The sequence below is a fragment of the Triturus cristatus genome, chromosome 2_1, assembly GCF_964204655.1.
Source record: "Triturus cristatus chromosome 2_1, aTriCri1.1, whole genome shotgun sequence".
NCBI classification, from domain to species: domain Eukaryota; kingdom Metazoa; phylum Chordata; class Amphibia; order Caudata; family Salamandridae; genus Triturus; species Triturus cristatus.
Genome location: NC_140581.1, coordinates 890,756,340 through 890,783,523, shown reverse-complemented (window position 1 = coordinate 890,783,523; position 27,184 = coordinate 890,756,340). Strand labels below are relative to the sequence as shown.

Sequence of the window (27,184 nt, the reverse complement as noted above, 5' to 3'; positions counted from 1 at the left end):
GAAGACCGTCATTGTGATTGGGTGGTCCACTTAGTGGACAGAACACCAGGTCAGGGGTTTATACCAGGAGAGCTAGTGGAGGCTTTTCTGTTATAAACTTTGCACTTTCCCGGTTCCTAAATAGAGCAGGAGAGCTGTGAGTTTGGATGGTGGGCTCTGATTTGTGTAAAATACTCTCACCACAGCAAGCTCTAAATAAGGTCCTACCTAGGTTTGTAGTTGTATTTGGTTTCCATTATCATTTGTTTCATTGATACTCTGTATTTTCTCACTGTTTGCTACAGAATTATTAGCTTTTGCTTTTTGCAAACGTCTATTTGAAACTATTGGTGTGTATGAATGCATGTGTTATTTGTATGGTGCTAAACAAGCAGTGATGCATCAGGTCAAATCTTCATACGCTCTCATTTATCTGACTGTTACTTTTCAGATTTTTCAGATCCCCTGAAAATAGAGGGTCCTTCCAACCTTGCATCTTTCAGATCCCCTCATGAGCTGCAATAACTAATTAATGTCTGCTTTTTGTCTGTAGTTTCAAGAAGAAAGCATCCGTTTTTGAACTTGCACCTGCAGCCAGCCTTAGACAAGCATCCGTGCTACAAATGTGTACTTGGGTCATCGCCTTGCCTCATCTCTGCTTAGTTCAAATGATTTCAGGAGCTCATTTCAGTTCTACGTTAAGATTGTTGTGAGGGTTTAGGGGTGTCTGCAGAATTTGCTAAGTTAGCATTAGTTTGTGCTTTACATCACCGCCAACTTGACACTTATGCACACGACACTACATGCCTTGGTTCCCGTAAACACTTCTGCTTGTACTGCTTCACATGGGAACTGTCTGCTTTTCACTATTTCTGTTGTGCTCTGAGTTCTCGTCTGTCCATCGTGTTCAAGGCCAGAAAACAACTGCATTGGTTAATCGGCTTTGGTCCGTCCCACACACATATAGACATTACATGGAACACAGCTGCGCTTCTGACTTTTCGGGTGCTTTTAATATTGCACGGGATGCAAGTTAACAACACTTGGAGAAAACCTTTCCAGAGGAAGAGCTGTGCTTGTCCGTAGATGTAAATCCTATCATCTAAGACGTGAGGTAGGGGGTTCCTCTGTCCAAGCCCAGAGGTCTTCTACTGATATAATAAACATAGCTTGTAGCACGGGAAGGGTGGTAAACCCCTATAAGGCTTCATCCACTGTCATTATGCTATGCTATCCCCGTTCGTATTATATGAAATTGTAACCATGCTGAATATATTGTTTTAATGCATTTCTTTACTAATGTTAGCACGTGTACTGCATTACAGAGCATGTTAGTTGAAATAAGCATTTTAAACTCTACAGTGTCTCTGGTTACTCACATTGTGAACAGGTATGAGTGTCTAAGCGAAAGAGTGTCTTGTTCCCACGAATTCTGAGAGGCCCTGAGTCACATGTTCTAGGATATCCAATCATTGGTAGCTCCGCTGTAGTACGGAGAATGAATGGGATACTATAGCTAGCCAGATAGGGGTTCTGGGCACTGAGGCGTGTTTTTGGTACACCACAATACACCGAAGTCCTGGTTTCCTGTGCATAGTTCTGTGTATGGGCAGAATCCCCGCAACATGGCGCACCTAACGTTTGGTCTGGTACTTATTTACGAGGCACTTTAGTAGTTCTCAATACTTGTTCACAATCCCCTCGCTTCTATTTCCGGAAAACATTGGTGACGGTTTACCTGCCTATATTGTCGCTTTTATAGGTGATTCAAGCTTGAAATTTACAAAAAGGTATCGTTCGTATTTTGAATTGCGACCCAACTTTGTCTTGCCGCCTTTTTAATTTGTGTTTTCTTTTCATGGTTCTATATGGCTGACGTTGAAATCGCGGCGCACAGCCGCGCGGCGGTCCGGCAACACTTGCAAGCATTTGGGGTGCTGGACGCTGGTGTCAATCTGATCTTTGTGGTCCAAGCCGACCCAGTATACACATATGAGGTGTTTTATTCCTGGGCGACCTTTCCAGCAGTTGAGGGGGTGGATAATTTGTGGCATAAATACAGTCCTACCGCCCTTCCTGCTGTGTATCGGCCATATAGAACTCTAGAGGTTCCGTTGACGGCATGGCAACATCGCATATGGTTTGATGGCGCCCTACCAGTACCCCTGTCACCTGTCATGTTAAACCCGTTATCGATTGATGGGGCCAATTGGCCCATGTTGGCGGGTTACACTCCGCATCCACGGTATTTAACGTGCAATGTGGCGGCTCTCCGTCTCATGCACACTACAGTAGTCCGTGTGTATAGAGCGCTGGTTCAATATGTAAACCGCAACATCCAGGTGGGAGTACCTGGGGTTGCACAGCGACCAGCTGGTACTGGTGGTGTTACTATTAGTCCCGTCATGGTTAATTCGGTTATGGGCAAGACTCCCCAAAATAAGGAAGATTTAACTTATTCGCTTGCTGAGAAATTTGACCAGCTGGAAGCGTTGTTTCCACATACCACTCCTGTGGAGAAGCACCGAATTTTGATAATTAGTTTACAGAAGGACTTAGTACCCGAAGTCACTGATTGTGAGAGCTGGGGTAAAATATTTGCGCACACCATCAATGCCAGTACTCCCCTCTGTAATAAAACGTGTTCAACATGAGCACGGACCAGAGGCTGCAGTAGAATTGGGGATGAGGTTAGTTGGAGAGTATGACGTGGTTGCTGATCTAATCCTTGCTAATGTTAAGGGTGATGCAGTCAACTTTCAAGTGTCTAATGCTTTGGCGCTTGTCCCAGATGTAGACAAGCCCCGCAAATAACCTAAGATTATAGCCCAAGCTTATAAAACAGTTGGGCTTAATAGTTTGTGTGTTAAGCCTTTTGCTAAAGTACCTGCACAACCGCAGGCTCAACGGACGTCTCAAATTGATCAAGGAGGCCGTCCACAATTCCCTAAAAAGAGTTGGAAGAATAACAAACAGGGGAAATCACAACAAAAGCAAGGGGGACATGCACCGTCCCCTACTCCTTCGGTCTCGTAACGCACTTATGAACTGCGTGACCGCACGAGAATTAAATCTCCTGATCGATTTCAGGTTCCTGATACGCGTTCTTCTCGTTCTTCACAGGAAGCATCAGGCTCACATGCCGGTGGAGGTGATCGCCAGGAGCGTGGAAGAGGTCGAGGTGCCCGCAGGGATGTGAGCAGCTGCGGGCAAGTGACGGAAAGGGTAAACAAGAAGAAAGTGGCCGCTTTAACTACGAGGTGTGCCACAGACGGTGAGGGCCCAGCTCCGGAATCTAACATGGGCAGTAACGCTGCTAGACAGCGCAGCGGAGGTTACAGTAGTGCAGCAAGCACTGAATCCATTTTTGGAGGCGACAGCAACTGGCACTTTCATCACAGTTGAAACTGCTGACACCCGAGTGGCTCCCCCTGACAGACTATATGAAATTAGTATTCTCATTGAAGGAGACATAAAACATATTATCAAAGGTTTTTTTGGGGGAAAATCTGACTTCTTCATATGACATCCTGTTAGCGGAGGCAGACTGGCCCCCGCCTTTTGTTCTGGCAGCTCCGAGAGGGGAGGAGGTAATCCCCCCTAGTTTTTCACACGCTGTCTCAAAGGAGCATGCGCAACATTTTGCAGAACAGTGGGCTTCGGTGCTTGCGCCGGCTTTATACCGTACTCAGGTGGGTTGGGATAAAACATCTCCCCACCACGAGATACCATTGAGGTCCATGCCACAGGCACAACCCCAATATCCCATCCAAAGGGAAGCAAAGGCTCCTGTAGCGGAAATACTAGACCAATTGGAGTATCAAGGGGTAATTGAGACATGTGTGTCACCTATGAATAACCCTTTTTTTACCGTGACCAAGCCAGACGGGTCGTACCGCATAATTTTGGATTACCGACATTTGAACTCTCATTGTCGGACGACTGCGGTCCAGAATACCCATAGTTCAGCCATAGTGGACAGTCTAGTTCGAAAAAATATAAAAGAATGCTAGATTTATCCAATGGATTTTTTAGCCACAATCTGTCCCCCTTGTCAAGTCAGTGGACAGCTTTTATACATGGCGGCAAACAAAAACAATTTACAAGATTAGCGATGGGCTATAAAAACAGCCCGGGTGTTTTCGCCGCACGTGTGGTCTCATTGTTAGACACAATCGACCCTGATGCATATTATGTAGATGATATTTATCTCACAGACGACGAGTTATATCCGCATCTTTGTCGTGTGGACTGCATCATCATGGAGTTTGCGGACTACGGTTATAAATTAAATTTTGCGAAATCACACATTGCTGAGTTCGCAGTGTTGTTCTGGGCTACGAGCTCACTAATGAAGGATGCGGTTTGGCACCACACTCCCTGGAGAAGTGCGCACATTTGCGTCCTCCTACAACCCTGAAAAAATTACAATCCTTGCTGTTTTTTTAAAATTAGGTCGTACTTACGTACCAGAGTATGCCCAGCGTATCAAGCCTCTCTATGCTTTGATTCAACCAACATTTGCGAAAGCGTGCTGGTTTCCGGAACATACAAATATACTGCAATCTTTGCAGTGTGATTTACTTGACTCTCAACTCTTGTTAACCCGTGACAACCATACTAACCTGGTGATAAGAATCGTCCCAGCCGCGGTGGGTTTCACATACTTGACGTTTAATGAAAGAGACACAGTGCCTATTGCTTATAAGTCAAACTTGTACACTTCAGCAGAACTAAGGTTTTCCTCTATCGAAAAAGTCTTGACGGCGGTCCAGATGGCGATTCTAAAAGAACGCGCCCTGGCACAAGGAAAACGCATGTTGGTGGTGATACCATATCCTGCTCTGGAAGCAGTGACAAAGGCAAGTGTTCCTAATTCCAAACCTTTGCATACATTGTGGATATAATGGGATACATCGTTGACATCCCCGGATGTCACATTTATCTATGATTCCTTGTTACAGACTCAGCAGTCCCTACAATATGAATTCGTTCATCCAGCTCCTCTGTCTATGCGCCCGCTCGAGGAACACCATTGTATCATTTACACTGACAGTTTGGCGCAACCGGCGATTGGATCTAAACATTCTCATTCTGCAGCCTGTACGATTGTGGCTGGTTCCATGGTGAACGGCGAGTTTAAGTCCAGTGTGGTTCACACACAGGCACTCGGCGACTGTACTACCCAATTGGCTGAGCTGCGTGCTTTGGTGCTCGTGCTGGAGTTTGCAGATCCTAATGTGACTACTTTAATTGTAAGCGATTCCTATTACTGTACAATCTTTTAATGACAATTATTCTTTTGGTCTCAAAATGACTACAGTGATTCCAAAGGCAAGACAATTAAGCATAAAATGCTATGGGGTCGAGTGGCAGAGCTGAAAGAACGCCTGCCACTCACACAGGTAATTCATTCTCTTGGCCACCAACGTGTAGGAGTACACGCGGTTGGTAAAAGCTTAGCTGATGAAGCAGCTAAGTCAGCAGTGGACACGTGCTTAGTAGCAGCGGTTACAAGATCCATGAGTAAGATTGATGATGACATTTTGGCAGCTATAGCTGCTACAGAGAAGGGAGGTAATTATCCAAAAGGATTCCCTTCCAATTACTCTTATCATTTCAACCCTGACAACGTGCAGATTCCGGTAATCGTCTGGCTGCCTAAAGTCGGAGAACTAGTTAGAGAAAAGGTGGAGAACAAAAAAGAATTTGGTTCATCCTATCGAGCTCCGGTTCCAGTGCTGGGTGTGCAGGGAACTCGTACAGAAGTTTTACCACCACTTCTAGGTCGCAAAGACAACAGATACGTCTCAAATGGCAATGTCAAGCTACAACATCTGGCCGATTCTGAATAGTTTGCCTCCTGCATCATCGTGTGCCTCTATTCCAGGAAATCATGAGACTGCCATAAAGATGGACTCTGTTGCTTATCATTTGCTGGTCCTACAGTCCTCAGCTAATAAAGAACTAGAATATGCTTACCCTACAATTGGATCGTTGCCTTGGTTAAATGCTACAGCCAGGAACGAGTCACGTTTTTCCTTTGACTCTCAAACCCCATCAAAATTTGCAATTTTTATCTCCTGGTTTAAAAGCACTTATTTGGTTCCCCCTTGGATATATATTTGGCTGGTGCTCATCTTTATATTTATGTCCATTGGATTTGTGACAGTGTTTTTTCTTTTGATCAATGAACACTACCTTAAAGAACGCTCTGCTGTGGAACTGGTAGATGGAACTTTGGCCCCGCATTCTTCATCGCACATCATGTAAAGGGACCTGATTTTCGTCAACATTACAGCCTGGCCAGTTACGGATGGCATTGTTTGGGATACAGTCCCATTTCAAATTCATGGTCCAACAGAGAATATTAATGTTCCAAATGTACTTCGTGTTGCAATAGGTGATGTGGTTAAATATAACATACGTTCTGATGACTGGGATGTGCGAGCAATACAATCTCAGTTTTCAGATTTAAAATACTATGCAGCATTTGATGCTGAAGACCTGTATTGGAATTCTGCGAATTATGCAGACTTATTTTGCTACCAGCATTATGGACACCATTATTTGCATAAAGCAACTACTTTTAGAGCTGTTTTAAATTACACGCAATGGGAACATTGCCCCGCCCCAACAATGGCGAGTTCTAAGACCCTGTTGAATAAATTTACATATTTTACGAGTTTTGATCAATCAAAACCTGAATCTTACTATTTTAAATTGAATTCCAAATCTAATACGAAAGTTATGCTAACCCAAACTAATTTGTTATACTCTGATTCCTTTATCCTTAAGTTGGCGGTGGCTGGCTATGATCATTGGAAAATACAGTTGATTTAAAATCAGTTTGGGGTTCCAAAACCTGGCAGGTGCAGGGCACGGAAGCTTTGTATCGTGCATGTCTTATACCAACACAAATACTGCTTTTAAACAATTCAATCTATCAGACTAATTATCTGGGCTTAGCTACGGCTAAACAACTGAAGGCTTCTGCTTTTCCATCACTTGCTGAATATCCAAACTGGAATGATACTACCAATTACACATTTGAGGAGTTGCAGTCTTTTTTTACAAATGCAACATTTAATATCTCAAATCTTGACTCTGTGGGGGGGTTGGTTTGGCAGGTTAGTGCAGATGCATTTCCAAATGCGTTTCCATAACAGGGCTCCAGGTTACACACAGGATAGGTCTGATCCACGATTTTCAACAACACATTCTGTTACAACGTATTCTGTTGGTAAATTATGTCAAACTTGGTTACAGCACTCTACCTTAGTGTTAGAAATGGGATTTCTGGTTGGCTAAGGCTGGCGCCAAAGCCAGGCAGAAACCACCACTCTAGTCAGGGCAAGGGAGCTACACGCCGAAGATAACCCCTGCTCACCCCCTTGGTAGCTTGGGCACGAGCAGTCAGGCTTATCCCGGAGGTAATGTGCAAAGCGTTTGCGCACCACGCACACAGCAACAACATACTAGGCACTCCACAAAAGGAACTCCACTCAAGATTATATCAAAAATAGCCTTTGTATTATCATAAAACACCTTAGAATAGAAATCACACAATATACACTGTGCCAACTGGCACTGGACAATATTTACAGGGGATTACACTATGCCAACTGGCACTGGGCAATATTTACAGGGGAGTATATACACCTGAAAGGGACAACTGGACCACTGTCAGAACCATCACATAATGAACATAGTAAATGTAGAACATATCATAAACGTAGAACACAACCAGTAATTACTGGCAAACACTGTACTCATCATCATCCTGTAACACAAACCATATTATGCACAGTATCACATTAGGCATGAAATACATTATACGCCAACCTCATAAGCCTAAATATATTAGACCATAACCTCCTAAGCGTAACTCACATTAGGGGTATAAATCACAGTAGAGAATAACTCAAACAAACACAGTATGGAAAACCTCATAATCATAAAACCACATTTAGAGGCATAAATCAGGGTGCGTAAATCACAATACATGAATCACATTTCCTAGCACCACAAAAATCACATTAGGGCCTGGCCCCCTACAAACCTAACAGTTCCCCTGGCCAACTGGCCTTCTCAGGGGCTCAAATGCCCTATGTCCAACAAAGTCAGGGCGACTGCCAATGCAGCAACATCAAAAGTGCGCCATTGCGCTGGGGCATAGGAGTATATCTCACTCCTATCTCATACACAACTGCCCCCAAATGACTAACAGCCTAAACGTTGTGGCTGACGCTACTTGCCATGCAGCTGTGAAGCAAATGGGGCCCGGACACTCACTGGGCCCTTGAAACAGATAGGTAAAAACGTTGCAGCTGCCCGCGCTGGTGCGGCACAGCTGGGAGCAAGGTAAAGGGCCTGGCACCATTGTGCCTTTCTATCCCCCCCGGGACTCTATCAAAAATGCCCCCATCGTTGCAGCTGCCCTCTATGAGGCGGGGCAGCTGTAGGAATGAAGAACCAGGCAATGGCGCTTCGGCGCACTCTGGGCCCCCACTGGGGCTCTCAGAACATATTATGCCCCTCGGTGCAGTTGCCCGCTACAGCGGCGCAACCGAGGGGCAAACGGGGGCCAGGCTCTCTGGGGCCCCACTCTGGGGCTCTGAAAAGGAAGTGGCCCCCAACGTTGGAGCGGCCCGCAATGGCGGAACCGCTCAGGCACTAACACTGTGCCCGGTGCCTTACTTGACTCAAGCCCCACTCACCGGCTCTCGGAGGGACTCTTCTGGTTTCCTCCTGGCAGGTGACGGGGGCAGCTGGAATGGAGCACGCACTGCTCCAACTTCTCAGGTGGCTGCAGGGCTCTCTCCGACTCACGAGAGCCCCCCTCGGGCATGCACCACTTCCGGGACCTTCTCCTTGGGCCGCGCTGCGATTGGGTGGCCCTCACAGCTTCCAGTTGGCCCGCCCCTAACCAGGCAATGGCGCCTGTCTTCCGGGTCACGCTGATAGTGGCCCGGAGCAGATTTCTAAAGCGGCACGGGCCGAAGCAGTGATCTTGTTTCTCCTTCTCTTGGCGGCAAATGAGGGGTAGGCTCCCTCTTAATTTAAAATATAAAGCGGGGTGGGCACCCGCTCAGCGTGTCAAAATGCGGGGTAGGCACCAGCGAAAAATGCAGCATAAGCGGGGTGGGCACCCGCAATTCAGGCATCACGGGGGTATCCCTCACACCGGGATTCCCTCTCCAAGGGCTGCAGCTCCAAGCTGCGAAGCCCACACTCTCCCCTCCATCTAGAAGCTAGTAAATTAAAAGTAAAAGCGCTCACAGGGCGCTAAAAGTGCAGCAATCCAGCCTTGCAGTCCTTAAGGCTCTGGGAAATAGAGATAAAAGCACACCCAGGACACAAGAGACTTCAAGGGGCCAGGGGCATAGCTGGGCTCAGGGAGGCCAGCACACAGGGCTCTCCAGCAGGGAGGCAAGCCCCGATGGAGGTTCCTCCTGGGCCCCAGCAGCAGCAAGCTCCCAGCACGTCAGGAACAGCACCAGAACTAAGAACATTTTCATGGGGTCACAGCCCCTATATTTATACCAACTAATCCTTTGTCTGTAGTGCAGGGCATGGGGGAACCAGATGCAACTGGTTCAGGAGGGATTTGGAGCACTTTGTTTTTCAAGCTCCTCTTCCCCTTTGTCAGGTGGGGCTAGGTGATCAGACACACCACAGGGGGCAGAGCCAGCATTGTGCAGGCTATCCACAGGCCTATTCAGGGACACGGGATTACTCCTCCCACTACTTCCAGCCCAGATGGCCCATTCAGCCTAGTGCTGACTCACCCTGCCCCTCCTGGAGCCACACACACCTCCCAGCTCCTGTCACTCACAAGCCAGACAGGCAATTCACATCGGCAGGCAGACATATAGCATACAGAAATGCCAACTTCTAAAAATGGCATTTCTCCAACAGTCATACTAAAATCTGCGCACACCATTGCGCAGCATTTATTCTCACAATTCCATACATACCAGACTTGACCACACTGCTCCTCTCATAACAGGAATTACCACTGACACACACTGATCAGGGAATCCCCAATGTATTCCTATGGGAGGGCAGGCCAATCTCACCAATGTAACACAGAGAGCGCACGCACTTTACACTGGACCACAGTGCTAAAGTGCCCAGAGCCCTAAAACCACCAACACCAGGTCACAGAGAAGGCAAAAAGTTTAGGGGTGAACCTGCCAAAGATGGCCAAGTCCAACACTTAGCTTCTGTTAAACAGCATTTTTCAATGTCATCGAATGATGTGGATTTATCAGATTTCATAAAAGGCCCGATTGGCCCTAGGCCTAAATGATGGATATATGATGTTTACAATGAAATTTGGAAATTGTCTCAAATTGAAGCCGCTTCACGTTTAAGGGCTTTAGTCCAAGTTAATCTTGAAAAAGTTCTTGCTGTGGTAGATAACAGTATTAATACCCTTTCTTCCAGGATATACACATTGGACAATATTGTTTCTTCTGTTGTTGATATTGTACAGGATGATGTATCTGTGTTATATCATGGTCAGAACCAATTGCGCTCTATTATGCAGTTAGCATGGACCTTGCTGACGCTTAAAATGGGTCGAGTGGCATGGGACTATGTAAACGCAACCTCGTTGTTTTTACCATTTAATTTGACTGAAAGACAACAGTCAATGTCCATGAAAGATGCCACTTATACCCTTTTACAAATAGAACAATTCAACCCTTTACCATTCTCAGGAGCGGAAACAAACTCTGCTGTTTGGCTTGTTCACAGGGTTATACCACTGCTGTTCTCCTTATTTAAATTTACATCATGCATGAAACATTTTCCCTTAGGCCGCTATGAACCATTAGGAAACTTGTTCCTTCATGAAGTGTGGTCACTCCCCTTCACGTTTAGATGTTTGCGTGATGACACAGAGGTGTATCTGACTAGTGAATCTTGTGATTCTTCCATTGGACACTCCCTTGTGTGCAAAAATATACAGTTGCACGGCGCTTGTAATTTCAGTGGCGCCAAATTTGGAGTGCATTTTAAAAGGCAAACCCGTCCCCTCGATTAAGCCAACTTTCACACTGCTTTCTAACGGCAGTTATTTACTTCTGAATAATGAAAAATGCTGCTGCATGTTAATAGGTATACCGTACATTGTGACTGTGTCACAACGTGTAGTTTGCTGCAAAAATGTGCTGTTTCCTCCACCTCGTGGGAGTCCCGATATCTCAATTTGGCCTTCCATTCCGACCTTGATGACAGATTTCGACAAACTGAGCAGAATAAGAGCTTTATTGTCCCAGAAAGAAGTTTCAATCACTTCTGCCCGTGAGACCTATGTCCTGCAGGTGGCTAATACAAGAACAGAAGTTCAAGCACTTTTAAACACTGAACTCCCACATTTTGGTGAGCTAATTCATTCTATTTTCAATGCTTCGCATACAACGGACTGGCCTATTTTTTTTAAACTGTGGGCTCTGGCCTTGTAACATCTTTTCAAACTATTTTTGGTGTGATTCCGGCTTTCATTCATTCTATTTTTTCCAGCACCTTCGGCGGGTTGCCACTAATACTTGCCTTAGCTGCCGGGGTATTCCTGTTGATTTGCCTGCTCAGAAATTGCTGCTCCTCTTGTGGTCGTTCACAACCCGGCCCAGCTACAGCTGCATCGTGACCGCATACTTCAATGCTACGGTACCTTGCCAACGGCCACTTTAAGCGTGGCTTATAATCTGACTCTCTGCTTTCCATGGTGCACTTGCATGCAACCAGTTTTCTCATGCTTTGAATGCCCTTTTCAATGAGCTTTGGATCTCAGCCTCACCAACACAGCGTCTCCTGACCCGGTATGGGTCTGATGGCCTGTGCAGCTGCTCTCAGAGTGCTAGCTCAGTGGGATAGCGGTGCAGCAGCACATGATTTACTGCAACGGAGTTACATCGAGTACCACGCAAGTTGCCCACCGATGGTGCTGGAAGCACCCATCATTAATGAGCATGTTTGCTCCTTTGAATTACTAAACTGGAAGGCGTCTACTTTTTCAGACAATGACAATGATTTCTTGTTGGAAGCTGTTGCCACTTTTAGCGCTTACACACTGATGAATTGATACGACCAGGCCACACACATTTTTATTATTTTATTTTATTAATTACTATAAGGATATTTTTTACAAAACGAAAGGAACTTTCCTCTTTTCTCACCCAATTGACATTCTTCACATACAGGTCGCTCCTATATTGGATATATGCTCTTGTTGCTCAGATTTTTTTAACTCTGTCTTCTATTTCGATCACTGTGCGTAGGACTGCCCAAGGGAAGGGTGTCCTGAGGGTTTAGGGGTGCCTGCGGAAGTTGCTAAGTTAACATTAGTTTGTGCTTTGCATCACTGCCATCTTGCCGCTTATGCACACGACACTACATGCTTTGGTTCCCGTAAACACTTCTGCTGGTGCTGCTTCACATGGGAACTGTCTGGTCTGCCTTTCACTATTTCTGTTGTGCTCTGAGTTCTCGTCTGTACATCGTGTTCAAGACCAGAAAACAACTCCACTGGTTAATCGGCTTTGGTCTGTCCCACACACATATAGACATAACATGGAACACAGCTGCACTTCTGACTTTTCGGGTGCTTTTAATATTGCACGGGATGCAAGTTAACAACATTTGGAGAAAACCTTTCCAGAGGAAGAGCTATGCTTGTCCGGAGATGGAAATCCTATTATCTAAGACTTGAGGTAGGGGGTTCCGCTGTCCAAGCCCAGAGGTCTTCTACTGATATAATAAACATAGCTTGTAGCACGGGAGGGTGGTAAAGCACTATAAGGCTTCATCCACTGTCATTATAATATGCTATTCCCGATCGTATTATATGGAATTGTACCTATGCTGATTATATTGTTTTTGCATTTCTTTACTAATGTTAGGATGTGTACTGCATTACAGAGCATGTTGGTTGAAATAAACATTTTAATCTATACAGTGTCTCTGGTTACTCACATTGTGAACAGGTATGAGTGTCTAAGTGAAAGAGTGTCTTGTTCCCACGAAATCTGAGAGGCCCTGAGTCGCATGTTCTAGGATATCCAATCATCGGTAGCTCCGCTGTAGTACAGAGAACAAATGGGATACTATAGCTAGCCGGATAGGGGTTCTGGGCACTGAGGCGTGTTTTTGGTACACCACAATACACTGAAGTCCTGGTTTCCTGTGCATAGTTCTGTGTATGTGCAGAATCCCCGCAACAAGATGAAGTTACCTTACTCGTCCAATAGGATTTACATTATAAAGAACCACTTCAGGCCACAATAGTTGTTCACTTCACAATAGCATCCTTTTATCGCGAGAGCGACTGTGATGCACACTGTTCCATCTTTGAAAAATAAAAAGGAGAAAAGGAATGCAAGGAAAGCAATAAGAGTTAGGTATGGGAAGTTGTGATACTGGACAGTAGTTTGAAGGAGACAAATGATGTACAATATATATATATTTTTTAAGAGATGTAGACCCCCAGCAGATCTAAAACATGAAGGGGATGTGCCAGAAATCAGGGAATGGATGAATAGATAGAATTCAGACAACTTAGAGCGCTGGGCATGGGGTCTAGAGGTCTAATGGTCTGAGGGCTAAGTGGGTGAGATGGCACGTGGAATGGACTAGCGGCACGGATTACTGGAATACGTTCAGTGAAGCATGATGTGAAAAATTGACAGAATTTGGAAGGATGGGAACGAACTCTAGATTTTGTGTTGTAGGGAGGCATTGGGGCAGTAAATAGTGTAGCCACAATGTTGCTATAACTATTGATTTTTGAGAAGAAGTATGTGGCAAAATCATTTGCTCACACTTATTAGGCATTTTTCTCTTATTCATTCTTATTTCAGCTTTCTGCCTGCGGGGGTATGAATGGCTGTCCTTCATAAGTGTCCTACTAGTGGTAGGGAGGGCATAGAAGTAACACCCACTTTATTGCACGTTAAAGTATGGCTTTCATTATGTGAGAGATGTACCTTTATCTGATCACTGCATAGTATGAGATGTACCTGTGGTAGTGGAGGGTGAGCAGTCTGTGCATGTGATTGCAGGGTTACAGTGCACTCATGTGATTGCAGTGACCAGAGTGCATCTGTATGTGCAAAAGTATGTCACTATAAGTGCTGGAAGAGGGATTAGAGTGCAGGGTGCGAGAGTAGCCCTTGTGAGTGCAGGGTTAGTTGTGTGTAAGTGCAGGGTAGGTTCTGTATGAGTTCTATATAAGGGGTGTCCCATTGAGAGCAGGGTGTGTGGTTTGCATACACGAGTGCAGGGGGGGGGATATGGGCCTGTGAGTGCAGGGTGAGTGGTGGACCCCTGTGAGAGCAGTTTGAGCAGTGTATAAGTGCAGGATGAAAGGTGTGCCCGTGTGAATACAAGCTGAGCAGTTGTCTTGTGAGTGCACTGTGCAGCCACACACGCAATATATATCTGTATTGCCAGTGTTTGTTAAAGTGTGTAATAAGTCAGGGCGTTGAGGGGACTAGGCTGTATTTGAAGCTGTATTGTACAGTAGGCCTGCAGAGAGTCAGAAGAGATGGCCCCGGGCCCTGATCCTGGCATCAATGCTTTGATTCTGTAAATGAACTATTCCTTTGGTTTTTGCTACAAAGTCCAGCAAAACGTGACTTCCCCTGTGCCAACGTTTATCCTTTTAGTTTTATTACAGTTTATTTGCCTGGAGTCTGCCACGCAGTCAGGTCATGAATGTGCTGTCAGAGTCCAAAACGGATGCGGCACCTGAAGCGCAGGAATAACACCGCATAGTCTGCTTGCATCCCTTCCAGTGTGTTTCTTTATCTTGGTTCAGCCCGGTAACCTGCAAATTAAAGATTTAGAAAAGTTATTTGTGCTAGAGCAGCTTGGAGTATAAATAAATCAACCATATGCCCTTGGGTAGAAAGGGTTGCATTTCTGAACTGCTCCAGGTAAATCAGAGACATGCACATTAAGTAAAGAAGCGCGAGGACTCATTCTTGATCGTTGTTGAGGGCATTCTGTTCACCTGCCTAAGTCAGTGGTTAATTTGTACAAAAAAAAAAGTGCCTGGGCTCTCGTCAGGAGGCAGCTTGCACCAGCTCATGTCTCCCGCCGCCTCAAACAAATCCAACTACTAACAATGAAAGTGAGGAGAGGATGTGGCATAATGGCCAGAACTACCGGCTTCAGATTTGGACGAACCAGGTTCAATCACGGTGTCAGCTAGACATCCTGTGATTCTGGGCAAATCACGTAATCACACCATGCCTACCATAAATGAATGTGTCCTTAACTGGTGCTTATGAAAAGCGCTGGTCTTGATGATCAAGTGCCGGCTCAAATTAAGCACTGGAAGTGCTGGAGCGCCCTTCACGAATGCTGCACAGGAGATTCTTTAATATTATGAAGCACACAGAGGAGGATGCTAAGATGCTGAATGACGAGGCCATTTTTTGCAGAATATGGACTGATGGGAGAAAAGTCAAAGTGTTCAAGAAAGCATTGAATATAAAAAGTGTATTTTTTGTATATGAACATCAAAAGAGACAAAGGTCTGGATTACGAGTGTCCCAGAAAGTGTGTGTGTGTGTGTGTGGGGGGGGGGGGGTTATTTATGCAGTTTATTTGAACCAGGGGTTGCAGGTGGGGTCCATGGCGCTCATTTTTGGGGACCAACACTTATTTTTTACTCCTAAGACTTTGACCAATAGCAAAGGAGAGAAAAATAACAAAAAGGGAAAGGAAGACTGAAAAGTAATGGCAAAGCGAGAACATGGGTTAGAACAAGAACTTGCAAGCGTGAGATAAATGGGTGAGGAGTGAATAGTGGTGGATAAAAGGGGACTGGGGTAGAATCAAAACTACTCAGATATTCGGCAACCCCGCCATTTGGCAGCACAGGCAGCGATCTTTTAAGAAGCCTTAGGGCGATAGCACTTATTATTTTGCAAATTAAGGCCTGATTGCCCTGATATAATCTGATATTTAGTGGTTGGGAATGTATGAGTTGTGATAAATAACACCTACACCTTACAATGGAAAAATAATATGCAGATTCTGGTGCTTTCTGCGTCAACATCCTCATCTCCTGGTATCTACCTACCCTTTTACACCCATTACATTTCTGCTGGCTTGACATGTTGAAATTTAAAAGGAAAAACTTCTGGGGTATTGACTTTTCGCACCTGGTAATAACCGGGTGTAGTAAACTCAGCAACTCTTGATATCTGCACAAACAGGGATTGCAAAATTACGAGGCACTTGTAATCGAGGCCAAAAGCCACATATGGCCGAGATCAAAAACAAGTTGAGTACCAGTCTTTTGTGAGATTTGTATACTTGTAAATATTTTATCATTGCATTTCTATGAAGAAAAATACACGTTTGATCCAGGAATAGCATCCTGGAAGTTGGGACTATTTGTTCAACACAAAATGTATGTTCAGTACTTTATGTGAAGTTAATATTTTGAACAGTACGTAGTGCCATGTGTGTTTCTTCAGATTTTCTACTATAACCATGTGTTGTCTTTGCAGCAATGTATACACAGATCTTAAGGCCATATCACACAAGCTGTGGAAGTACAACCGCTATCGCTACATCATGACTTACTACGAGAAGCCCTGGCTGCCGCCTCCACTCATCCTTCTCAGCCACATTGGCCTGCTCATCAGTCGCCTTTGCCACCATCGCCCTCTTAACGAGGTGGATCAAGAGGAGGGAGATGTTGGTCTAAGTAAGTGACACACCCGTAGTCTTATGTTGGTCGAATTAAGTGACATGCCTTAGTCCCCTAGCATGTCCTAAGTCTCTTGTTTAAAAAAGGTTTAGAGCTAAGTAGAATTCTATGGAACGAGGTTCATACGTTGTAATGATTGTTTCTAAGTAGCGCCATATTGGCCCATGTGCATCTTAATATGCGCACTAACACGCTTTCCCATATTTACAAGATAATTATTCTGCCACTGGTGTGTTTTCCTTAGACTATAGTTTCTTCTTCATTTCATTGTTGCACAAATATTAGATTGACTGGTAAAATTAGTTAATGCTTTGCAAAAAATGAATAGCGCGGTAGAATTTGCTAGATAGTGCCTATTAAAATGATACAAATTAAATCTACTTACTACTGTTATTGCATAGTGTGATATAGTTTCTTACATTTTTTAATCTTTGAGATTGCTACATAGTAGTCCATAATGCTACATGCATCTATGGTCGTGCTCCTCAAAGCAAGGAACATGGACAACAATTTTGGATTACAAAGGGTTTTGTGTCTGCTTATCAACATGTGCCTCAACGACTATAAACTGGACATTCTTAAACAATGGCCAAAATAACTTTATTGTTAAAGCACTGCAGGTGAGGCAGTTTTATTTAACCTATCTGGCAATGATCTGTATATTGGCCAGCACCATGACATAGGTCTTATTCTCTGTTCGCATCACAGGCGCCTAGATCCAAAGTTGGACCTAACCTCAGGAAGTGCAGTAACATCTCCAAGATGTGATGAGCAACATTACTAGTAGAATCTTAATACCTGTTTGGGCATGCACTTATGTTTCCTCCCTGAAATTAATATGAGGCCTACTGTAGTATCCCATGTGGTAATACCACATTGGTTTTTTGAGACAAATCCTCTGTGTCAACCTGGAAAGCTTTGTCTCCAAAACTACACAGAATCATGAGTTAACATGCTGAAATGAAAATTATTGCCCTGATTGACCCCGGGCTAGTCTGCCCTGATACCACAACATTGGTGTTCTGTTGAGTACATTCTTCAGCTGTCATACGGCTTTTACATTCCCAGTAAGAACTGTGCATGTGGTGGACATCATAAACGTTGGGATGATTCCAGACTGATTCTATGCACCCCTCAGGATATGTTGACCCTTAGTCCTGCTAGCTCACAGTGCCACCATAGGTACCTCTAAACCTGAGAAGGTAACAAATGGATTAGGCAACCTCAGAAAATGACTATCCTGACTCCCCAAGGAATCGTGGTAACGGATCTAGAACCTTTTGGCTCAGTCACTCGTGCATACCCAGCGAGATACACAAAAAATACACAAAGAGGCGTTTCAATATTTATTGAAACATTGTGATTCTTGTGTAAAATATATGCACTGCAATGATTAATCATTAGAAGCAGACAAAAGTGATTAGTAATATGAGAACAGTGAAAAAGAAAAACCATTCCACCTTTAAGCTAAAGCAATATATATATATATATATATATATATATATATATATGTGTGTGTGTATAAATATATATATATATATATATGTGTATAAATATATACATACTGACATATAAGTACAATGTGTGCTCCTACTATGCGCACCCTAACCTAGTTACCTAGGGTGGGGGATCTGCCAAAATCCCCTACTGGATCTAACTCCCCATTACCTATGGGTGAATGTGTTCAGGTCCCCGTCTTTGTCACAAGTTGGACATCCCTCCTCACAGAGGGATAACAGGAATCAGCTGGGCTGAGACTCCGGCAAACAGCAACCTCGCAGTGACAGCAGAGTGCTCCTCTGATTTGGACACGGAAATGTGTGTGTGCATATATAATAACCGCATCCATGCTTCCGTGCTGAGACCTCAGCCAGGCTGTCATTGTTTATCCTCTTGTGAAAGCTGTGTCCCCTTATGAACGAACAACAAACAACATTTGCGCAATGGACGTTTAGGCTTTGTACTAATTGTTCAAGGTGTCGGGATAGTGTGCCTATGAATTGAAAATGTAAGCAATATGGTTTCAGTGAAACTAATCCTGCACTGTCACACAAGCAAATGTGTGTCAAAAGTCATTGTGTAGAAAAGAAGGCAACTTAAGAAATGTGTGCATGTAAAATGGCAGTGTTTCTTCCCAGGCAAAACTCGTGACGCAGCTCCCCCTTGACCTACTTCCGTTGCTGCTTCACTTATATTGGAAAGTGAATGCAAGTGTACTGTTCGAAAGTCTGCAACATGCAACACAAAAATACTGACCAAGCCTGCCCTGCCTTTTACCTCCACAGTGACCATTGGCAGGAATAGCTATCCCCAAAGGAAACACTATTTGAGAGCCATAGGGTGTGGTAGGTGAGCTGTACAGGACCCTCTCCTACTCGCTGTCATTTTGAGCCGGAGGGAGAGTTCATGCATACACATGCCCAGGCATATATGTGACACCGGGTGGCCTGTGTGTCCCACCACTTAATGACTGAGTCAGACACAGACTTCCAGGCCTGAAGTAGCCACTCCTCTGGTACCACCTGAATCGCGGTAGCCTTTAGTAGTTTGTGCCTTGCTTCCCAAGCTGTTGAAGAGGGAAACCTGTGATCATCCCTGAATAAGACAAAAGTACTGAAGGCCTTGACAAACCACCCCAGATATTCTCCATTCTCCTGGGGAGCACGGGGGCCCTGTGCACCCCAGTATCTCCTAGCAGCCATAGCCTGTCCTGGCCAGAAACAGGCTAGGCCTGTTTATTTCCACATCCCACCCACAATTAAATTAACTTTATCAAACTTCTGTCTTCTCCTGCACATGAGGCATTGAAAGTCAAAGAATCCTTCAGCAAAGCACACCAGTCACTGAGGGTTGTGTTATGGAACCTGGAACAAATGCTGTCATCCATGTTGTAATTATGACTGAACAATTATTCCTGAGTCAGGCTCGTATATAACCCTCTACTAAGTCTCTCCATAGCAAGGTCAGTGCCATGCAAAATGGCCAGATGCCCGTACTTTGTCTTTATCGGATTACCTTCAATAGACCAGCAATGGATGCAATAGATGGTTGTCCTTGTGTAGCGTCCCAAGGGAGTTCTCCATCAAGAAGCCAGATTAGCAGCCACTCCTCCATCATTGAGCAACTGCTGAGTCCTGACTATTAGTGATCAATTACATTGAGTGGCTATAACCTAATCAACGGTCAGTTAATATTGTGTAGCTCAAAGCAGAGATTTGACAAAGTACAGTTCTGAAGCAACTTTTACAAATCAAACATCAGCAAGCTCAGCAATGAACATTCTGAGAATATACTCATAAAGATATAACCATAATACACTGACCCGAGAAGTGATTCACAATTCGCCCAGCAGCAGCTCAACAGCGGTCTCAACTTCAGACTTGCTGATCTGTCGCAGTTCATACTCAATTTTGTAATGGCACTAGAGAGGCTAATACTGACTGCACATTCAGTGTCACTCAACTGAGGAATGTGCAGATACTAATGTGATTCCAACAGGGATAGTGAAGCTTGAGACCTGTATACATGTTCCATTTCCTCTCTATGCAACCCTTGACCACAAGGTGGAAATAAGAGCTTGCAATTTCTTCCTGGAGAAATGTGCCTGTACAATATTTGCATATATGACAAAGCAGTATATAAGCAAACCAGAGGGACTGCAACAGGATTTTCCTTTTCACCGAGCTATGCCAACCTGACGATGGGTTGGTGGGAACTACAGCTAGCCTGGGTCTCTGACAATAAGCAATATGTAAAACAAATTATCATGTGGTTGTGATTCATTGACGATTTATTTATAATTTGGAATGAAACAACACAAGACTGTGAGTCATACTTTAAAATGATCAATAATAATAATGCAAATTTGAGATTTACCTACAAAATAAGTAATACAAAAGTAAAAGTTTGGACACTGAAATATTCATACAAGAAAACATAATACAAATCAGGTTACATCAGAAGCCGACTACAACCAATGCACTTCTTCATACAGAAAGTTTCTATCCATTAAATCTCAAACGGAGTATTCTGTACTCAGAATTTCTACGCATAAATAGAAACTGTTCACAGGAAGAACATTTTAAAAACTATAGTCAAGAAGTTGTTGTGAGATTCAAAAATAGGAAATAGCTGAGTAAAATCATTCAAGCAGGATTGGAACGGGAAAAGGAAAAAAGCAGAAATGTAATAATACAAACTAAGGTCATCAGACAAGAATCAAACACAATTAAAATGTATGTAGGGAGCACTACCTGCCCCTTAAAAAACACAAATCCTAGAACACATCCGAGCCATAATTAAAAATGACCGCTGTTAAGCAATGGCTAAACACATGGAACAACATCATGAGAGTGACTGGTGGAAATATTTTCCAATCGATCAAGTACCAAAAGTGGAACGAGGGGAGACAGAGAGAAAAAATGACACCAAATGAAATCAAGGTATATAATTTCCCTTCACACTGTAACCCTGCATGGGATAAATCAAGACGAAGAATTATATGTGCATACATAAAATGTCTTTAATAGTTGAAATTATAAAGCAAATAAATAACACATATAAAAATGACATCAGTAAAAAGGACACACAGAACAGATACCGTAAATCTCAAAGCAACTAAATCACATAATTGAAAATAACATCAGCAAAAGAGACAAACAGAACCTACAAGCAACAACAGAAATTGTAACAGCCCAACGGAGGGCAAGATTTATAAGTATACGAGGGGAATAAAATGTTTCAAAAGCTGCCATTGCAAAAAATATGAATAAAGGTTTATTTATGTTGAAGAGTCAATGTGGTCATAAAAGAGCATGAGCAATATCAAAACAGTGATCAATTGAAACACTGATGTCAACCTAAAAGCGGAAATTTGGAAACTAATTTGTGAAACAGAAGACCATTATCCACAATACATTTAAAATGTGGCACACATCAGACATATGAGATATACGGTACTGGAATCAATAAAAGGCAAACCGGGAATAAAATATCTATAATACTTGGCCAATAGTTACAATTGTACGAATATAAAGAAAAGAGACCAAAAATCACAGCATGGAAGCAATGGTAATCACCATTAAGACTTTGAAATACTACATTATCCACAATGTATTATGAAAACATTGATTGAAAACCTCAGCGAACATGAGCAATTGTTGCTCCAAATGAACAATTAACTTTTTCACATGAAAATAATTTTGGTAGCCAAAGAATCATTACCTTAAAGGCAATGTTTTGTAATCCAGTTTGCACCGTGATACATGTAAGCACTAATGTTATGGGTGGAATGGGAAATGATGTAACTCCATGAAAGCTTAACAATAGTGAGATAGGACAAAAGGTGCTCTTGTGAACAAGGTCCAGGAAGACCGAAACGCATCGAGTTTTTGATGTTCTGTTATGCTGAGGTTGGATTAAGCACAGAAAATGTTCCCATGAGGTCAAATCTCTTGCATAGTGACATTGGGAGACAGGAGTTGTTTTGATAAGTAATGGCTTGGTTAAGCCATAATCCGGCACCCTCATCCAAATGCGCCTTAACGTCCATGGAACCACACATTTGTGTGTTTATATATAATATATAATGCCTGTATTATGCCTGTATAGCTCCGGTGTCCAGCGCTCGGGGTTCCAACTGTAAATCTCACTTTAGATCCACAATACTTTAGCGGGGCCTGCTGCCTCCACTAAACTGCTCCAAATGCCCATCCAAGACTATTAATGCCTTTGAGAGATATGTGGCCTTTCAGAGTTTCTTATGAGATCCCGGGAATGTAAAGTGAGATTTACAGTTGGAACCCCAAGCGCTGGACGCCGGAGAAATACAGGCATGGCGTGCGTGGGACTAATCGAACCCGCAGATCAAGATGAAATACGTCTGATACAGGTCATTCGCTGTGAACAAGTTGTCGTGCTGTCACAGGAATCAGGGTGGCACTTCATAGAAGGCTGGTGCAGATCAGAGCTTCCGAATCCCCTCTACTTCCACGGACGGAATGATTTCACAGTCACACACTCACACATACATCACACGCTGGTGGGGGCCCATTACACCAACATTCACCCTAAATCACACAATCCGTGCCTGGTAAAGGAGAAAACACCTTCTACATGCGCTCTATCTAATCTGCCTATACTTTGAGGTCAATGCGACCAGCTAGTTGCTGTGGATCTAACAAAATACATATCAAAGAATACACAATAATATCAATAAACATGACCAGAAATAATCACCCGAGACAGTAATTCAAACAAGAAATTTGTTTATCTAAAATTGCATGAAAAGCCAATTAAATGCAAAACCATTTCTTTCATAATTACCTATTCTGGCTAAATGTCAGATCCTAAGTCAGAACCGGTCCTCAGCAAGAAAATGCAAAGTTCTATCAGTCATGTGGAGTCTCTGTCCTATCCGTCAGCGTCGGGACCTCTGATCATCAGCTCGAGAAGAAGTGGCACTAGACCTCTCTAGTCTATTTACTTTTATACTAAAAATTGCATTCTAAAAAGTATCATTTCTTTATTCAGAACGGATGAATGGCGGAAATAATGTCGTCTTGCAACATGAGCAAAAGTTCTCAGCTATTGTCTGACTTAAACGATGAATAGAAAATATAATGTCTATAATTTATTCGATACTTTCACAGATGTTTTCCCAGATTAATGTAACTCCGTTGTGGGATTGGCAGTTCAAAAGTTCATGATTCTTTTCTGGCATTTCTCCCAAATGTGTCGTCATGGTCACGACTTTTCGTTTTCATCAGAGGAGCAAGGTCACAGGCAACGCGAAGCCTTCTTGCAAATTTTTCCATTATGTCATTTACTCGACTGCAGGCTGCAGGAGGTGGCCATCTTTCAGTAGGCCACAATTGTCAACTTAAGAGTAAAGAAACACAAAACATAATTACTGCATAGAAATGATTAGATAGTGTTATTCCCCTGCTAATACCCTTATGTGTGTGTATTTATCTAGCCATTTGCGACATCAGAAGCCATTAATGCATATTAATTATAAGCGCAAAACACCATAACATCACGTAAGCAACATCGTTTTCTGTCAGTCTGCTCACCAGCTTAGTTCACTTGTCATTTAGCCATGCAATAGCATTCCCACGTGTAATTCTCTTGTTAATAAGGTTGATTAGTAAACATTTGACAAACTTTTAGTCATTAATAATTAATTTGTAGTACTTTTAGTTATAACATACGACAATGAAACAGATATTTGGTTTTTGAGTAAAAACCCTGCTCCATCAATCCCCCCTTTGGTGATATATAATCACCACAAAAATCAAAACCCCAAAAGTCAATTAAGGTTCCCCTTTTGAAAATTTGAAATATCTTCTTGTTCTTTGGTTTTTAGACCCTCGTTTCCATCTCATCTTCCTTTTTAGTTTCTATATACATGCTTTCTCTTAGTTCTTCTAGTCTTATTTCTTGTGGATCTCTTTCTGATTTCTTTTATCTTTTTGTAACATTTTTTTTTTGTGATTTTCTTTTAATTTCTTCTATACCTACAACACATACATCCTAATCTAAGGATCAATAATGCAACTATTACACAAGTTAAAGGAAATAATATTTTACCAAATATGGTACTACCTATCTTAGCTACAAAATTCTTAATGGCAATCATCTTGTTAGCCATTTTAGTCCAGATACTTCAGCTTCCAGTGGTACTAATTCGTCATGTAAATCAGTAATATTTTTGATGTAAACCTTTAGATCTTTACTTTCGTCAGGAATGTAAGTGCAACAATGTTGAACTTTCAGCATTCCACAGACTCCACCCTCTTTTGCCAAAAGAATATCAAGGGCAAGTCGATTTTGCATTGCCATAGCACGCAAAGCAACCATTTCTGTATTAACCAAAAGAAAGCCTCCAGCGGTGCTTGTTGACAAGCGATCTACCACTGTGGACAGCTTCCGAATGCCAAATGCATTTAAAGAAATTCCCACTGCTGGAATTAAAGCTCCAAAAATATCTCCTACAATTTCTGTCCATGTTTCTCTTCTATAACGTGTTAATGTGTTAGAATGTTCAGCATCATCTACTCTATCCATGTGAAAAATCTTTGGAAAGACCAGGCCAACATAACATGTACCAAACCAATGGTCAGGCAAACGGTAATAAGCCTTATTCCCACAAATATAATACACTCCCGGAAAGACTGGATCTTCTCCTCCCCTAAATCCCCATCCGGTTGCAATAAAGTATGTATCATGGTACTCACTAGTCCCTATGATGAAATAATAATCATATTGGGACCTCTTCCTGGTAATGCACAATTTCCCTTTCTGTGGGGCATCTATAGCCATAGTTGGACTGGCTCCATTTTTCAATTCCTTTTCCTTTTCAATATCCCACATTGTATCACTCATTTTATGCCCTTCTGCTTTCTTGTGCATGTTCAACCTTCTTCTTTCGACCATGTCTAGAAAATTCTTCTCTTCTCCCTTCAAACTGCAAGTTAAATTATTTCTAAAAACATATTCTAGTGTTAATTCTTTGGTTTCTAAAAAAATCTCACCTAAAGTGTTAGCTTCCTTTGCAGGATTCAATTCTTTATTCATAGGCAACTGCCCAAGAATATTAACTACATTAGACATATTATAATCTAATCTCCCTAACTGGTAAAATATGCTAATCAAAACACTACAGGAAATTCCATACGTAGCCGGAAGATGATGATAAGTCACTCCTTCCGAAACAGAGGCAGGAAATTGCATGCAGACGTAGCAATCCCTTAGTTCCATTGTCTTTACGTATTCATACAATTTTGAAAAAACATTGCTAGAAAAATCGTTAATTGACCTATCTTTATGTATATGTACATTACTAGTTCTAGTTGGAACTACCTTTAATGGACTTTTCCCTATATTAGTCTTGTTCTCAGTATGACCTTCTAAAGTGTCTATAGTGACTCTAAATGAAATCAGTAGAGCCAGTACGCTCCGCAACAGCATTAAAAAACCTGTACAGCAGCAGCACATTTTGCACCATCTTTTCAGAAAGGTACATCTACTTTTATTCTCAGTGTTAGCCATTTTGTTAATTTTGACTGTGTCTTTTGACTTGGCCTCTTCTACTCCTCTACTGATCTTTTAAGGGCAGCAAGTACCCACCAGATTATTAAAATCTACTAATTCTAGTATTACTTCTCCTTCTCCAAGTGATTTTCTTTGGATTTACTCAATTTGGATTTTCATCACTTTTCACTGTTTCTTCATCATCATCAAACTGTATCAAGTCCTGAACATCCGTCTCTTCTCCAATATCGGACAAGATAACTCTCAGGATCCCCACAGCTTCTTCTTCAGCAACCTCCTTCAGTAAAGCCTCCTCTGGACTTCCTTGGCTGTCCGCCTCTTCTCCTTCTTCAGGCAGTGCCACATACGCCCATTCCGATGACCTGTACCTCTGGTTTGGTTTTCTTATTCTTTTGGTTCTCTCAGGTATCTTTGTTTCTTCTTCTTTGGTAGGATTCTGACTTGACACTTCGTTCACTTGTTCAGCTTTCGAAGAGTTAACTCGTGTCAGTCTATACCTTAGTCTCTTAATCTTATTTGGCCAAAGATCTCCTTTAGCATTTCTCTTTTGTTTTCCTTCTTTATTGTTTCTTTCTCCAAGCCAAGTTCTCTTTCTCAGAACTCGTCCTTCACGTATTTCATTGTCACTTTCATCAGACTCTGTTTCAGTTGCTTCTGGTTCATTAACAGCTTTCTTTTCTCCAACCACTTCCTTTTCTCCAACAGTCTCTTTCCCCACCACTTGAGATTTCCCTACTTCTGTCCCTCCTCGGGTCTCCGACACGCAATCTTCTTGCTGTCTACTTGTCCCTTCACCTAGCTTGTTGTGGATGTTCCCTACACCTCCTCGGGGTTTTTTCGCAATCTGTCCCTCTCTGCCTTGGTCTGTCCCCTTTTTTTTAATATTTATCTCAGGTGGAACTTGACCAATCTCCTCATGGGATTCTGGTGTTTCTTCTGTTGGAATGTTCTTTTCTTTTCTTTCTTTCTTTTTGTGTTGGTCACTGCCAATTGGAACCTCAGGCAATTCTTCTGAGTCTGAACTCGCTTCTGCAGTTTGCACTGTTCTCTTCAGAACCTCTTCTGGTGGGATGACAATCTCTCTTGTCTCACTTTCCCCACTTTCAGGATTCTTTTTTCTTCTTACTGCTTCACTGTCTGCATCATCACTGGAATCTGATTCTTCAAAGTATTCTCTTCCTGTACCATCTCTGGGATTTGGAACTCTCAAAGTGTGACTTGCATGTATCCAATTTTTAACCCCAGCACATTTTACAGCAGTCGTTGTGGTCAAAATGACCTGTCTTGGCCTTCCCCACCTTGGAACCAGACAATTCCTTCTTCTGTGGACTTTTATCCTTACCCAGTCCCCTGGGCTTAGATCATGGGCTGGTTTCTTTTCAAGTGTGGTGGCGTCTTCTCCAACCTGGTGAAACA

General features: G+C 42.9%; 1 protein-coding gene across 3 annotated transcripts in view; it reads left to right on the top strand.

The window, feature by feature from the left end:
- The window catches only part of TRPM6 (transient receptor potential cation channel subfamily M member 6), a 671,614-nt gene that overhangs the window by 433,390 nt on the left and 211,040 nt on the right, over positions 1 to 27,184 (top strand). For all 3 annotated transcript variants that reach the window (XM_085633062.1, XM_085633061.1, XM_085633064.1), the window contains one exon: positions 16,512 to 16,711. In XM_085633062.1, the coding sequence (XP_085489188.1) occupies positions 16,512 to 16,711 (200 nt within the window). The remainder of the gene's footprint in view (positions 1 to 16,511; positions 16,712 to 27,184) is intronic.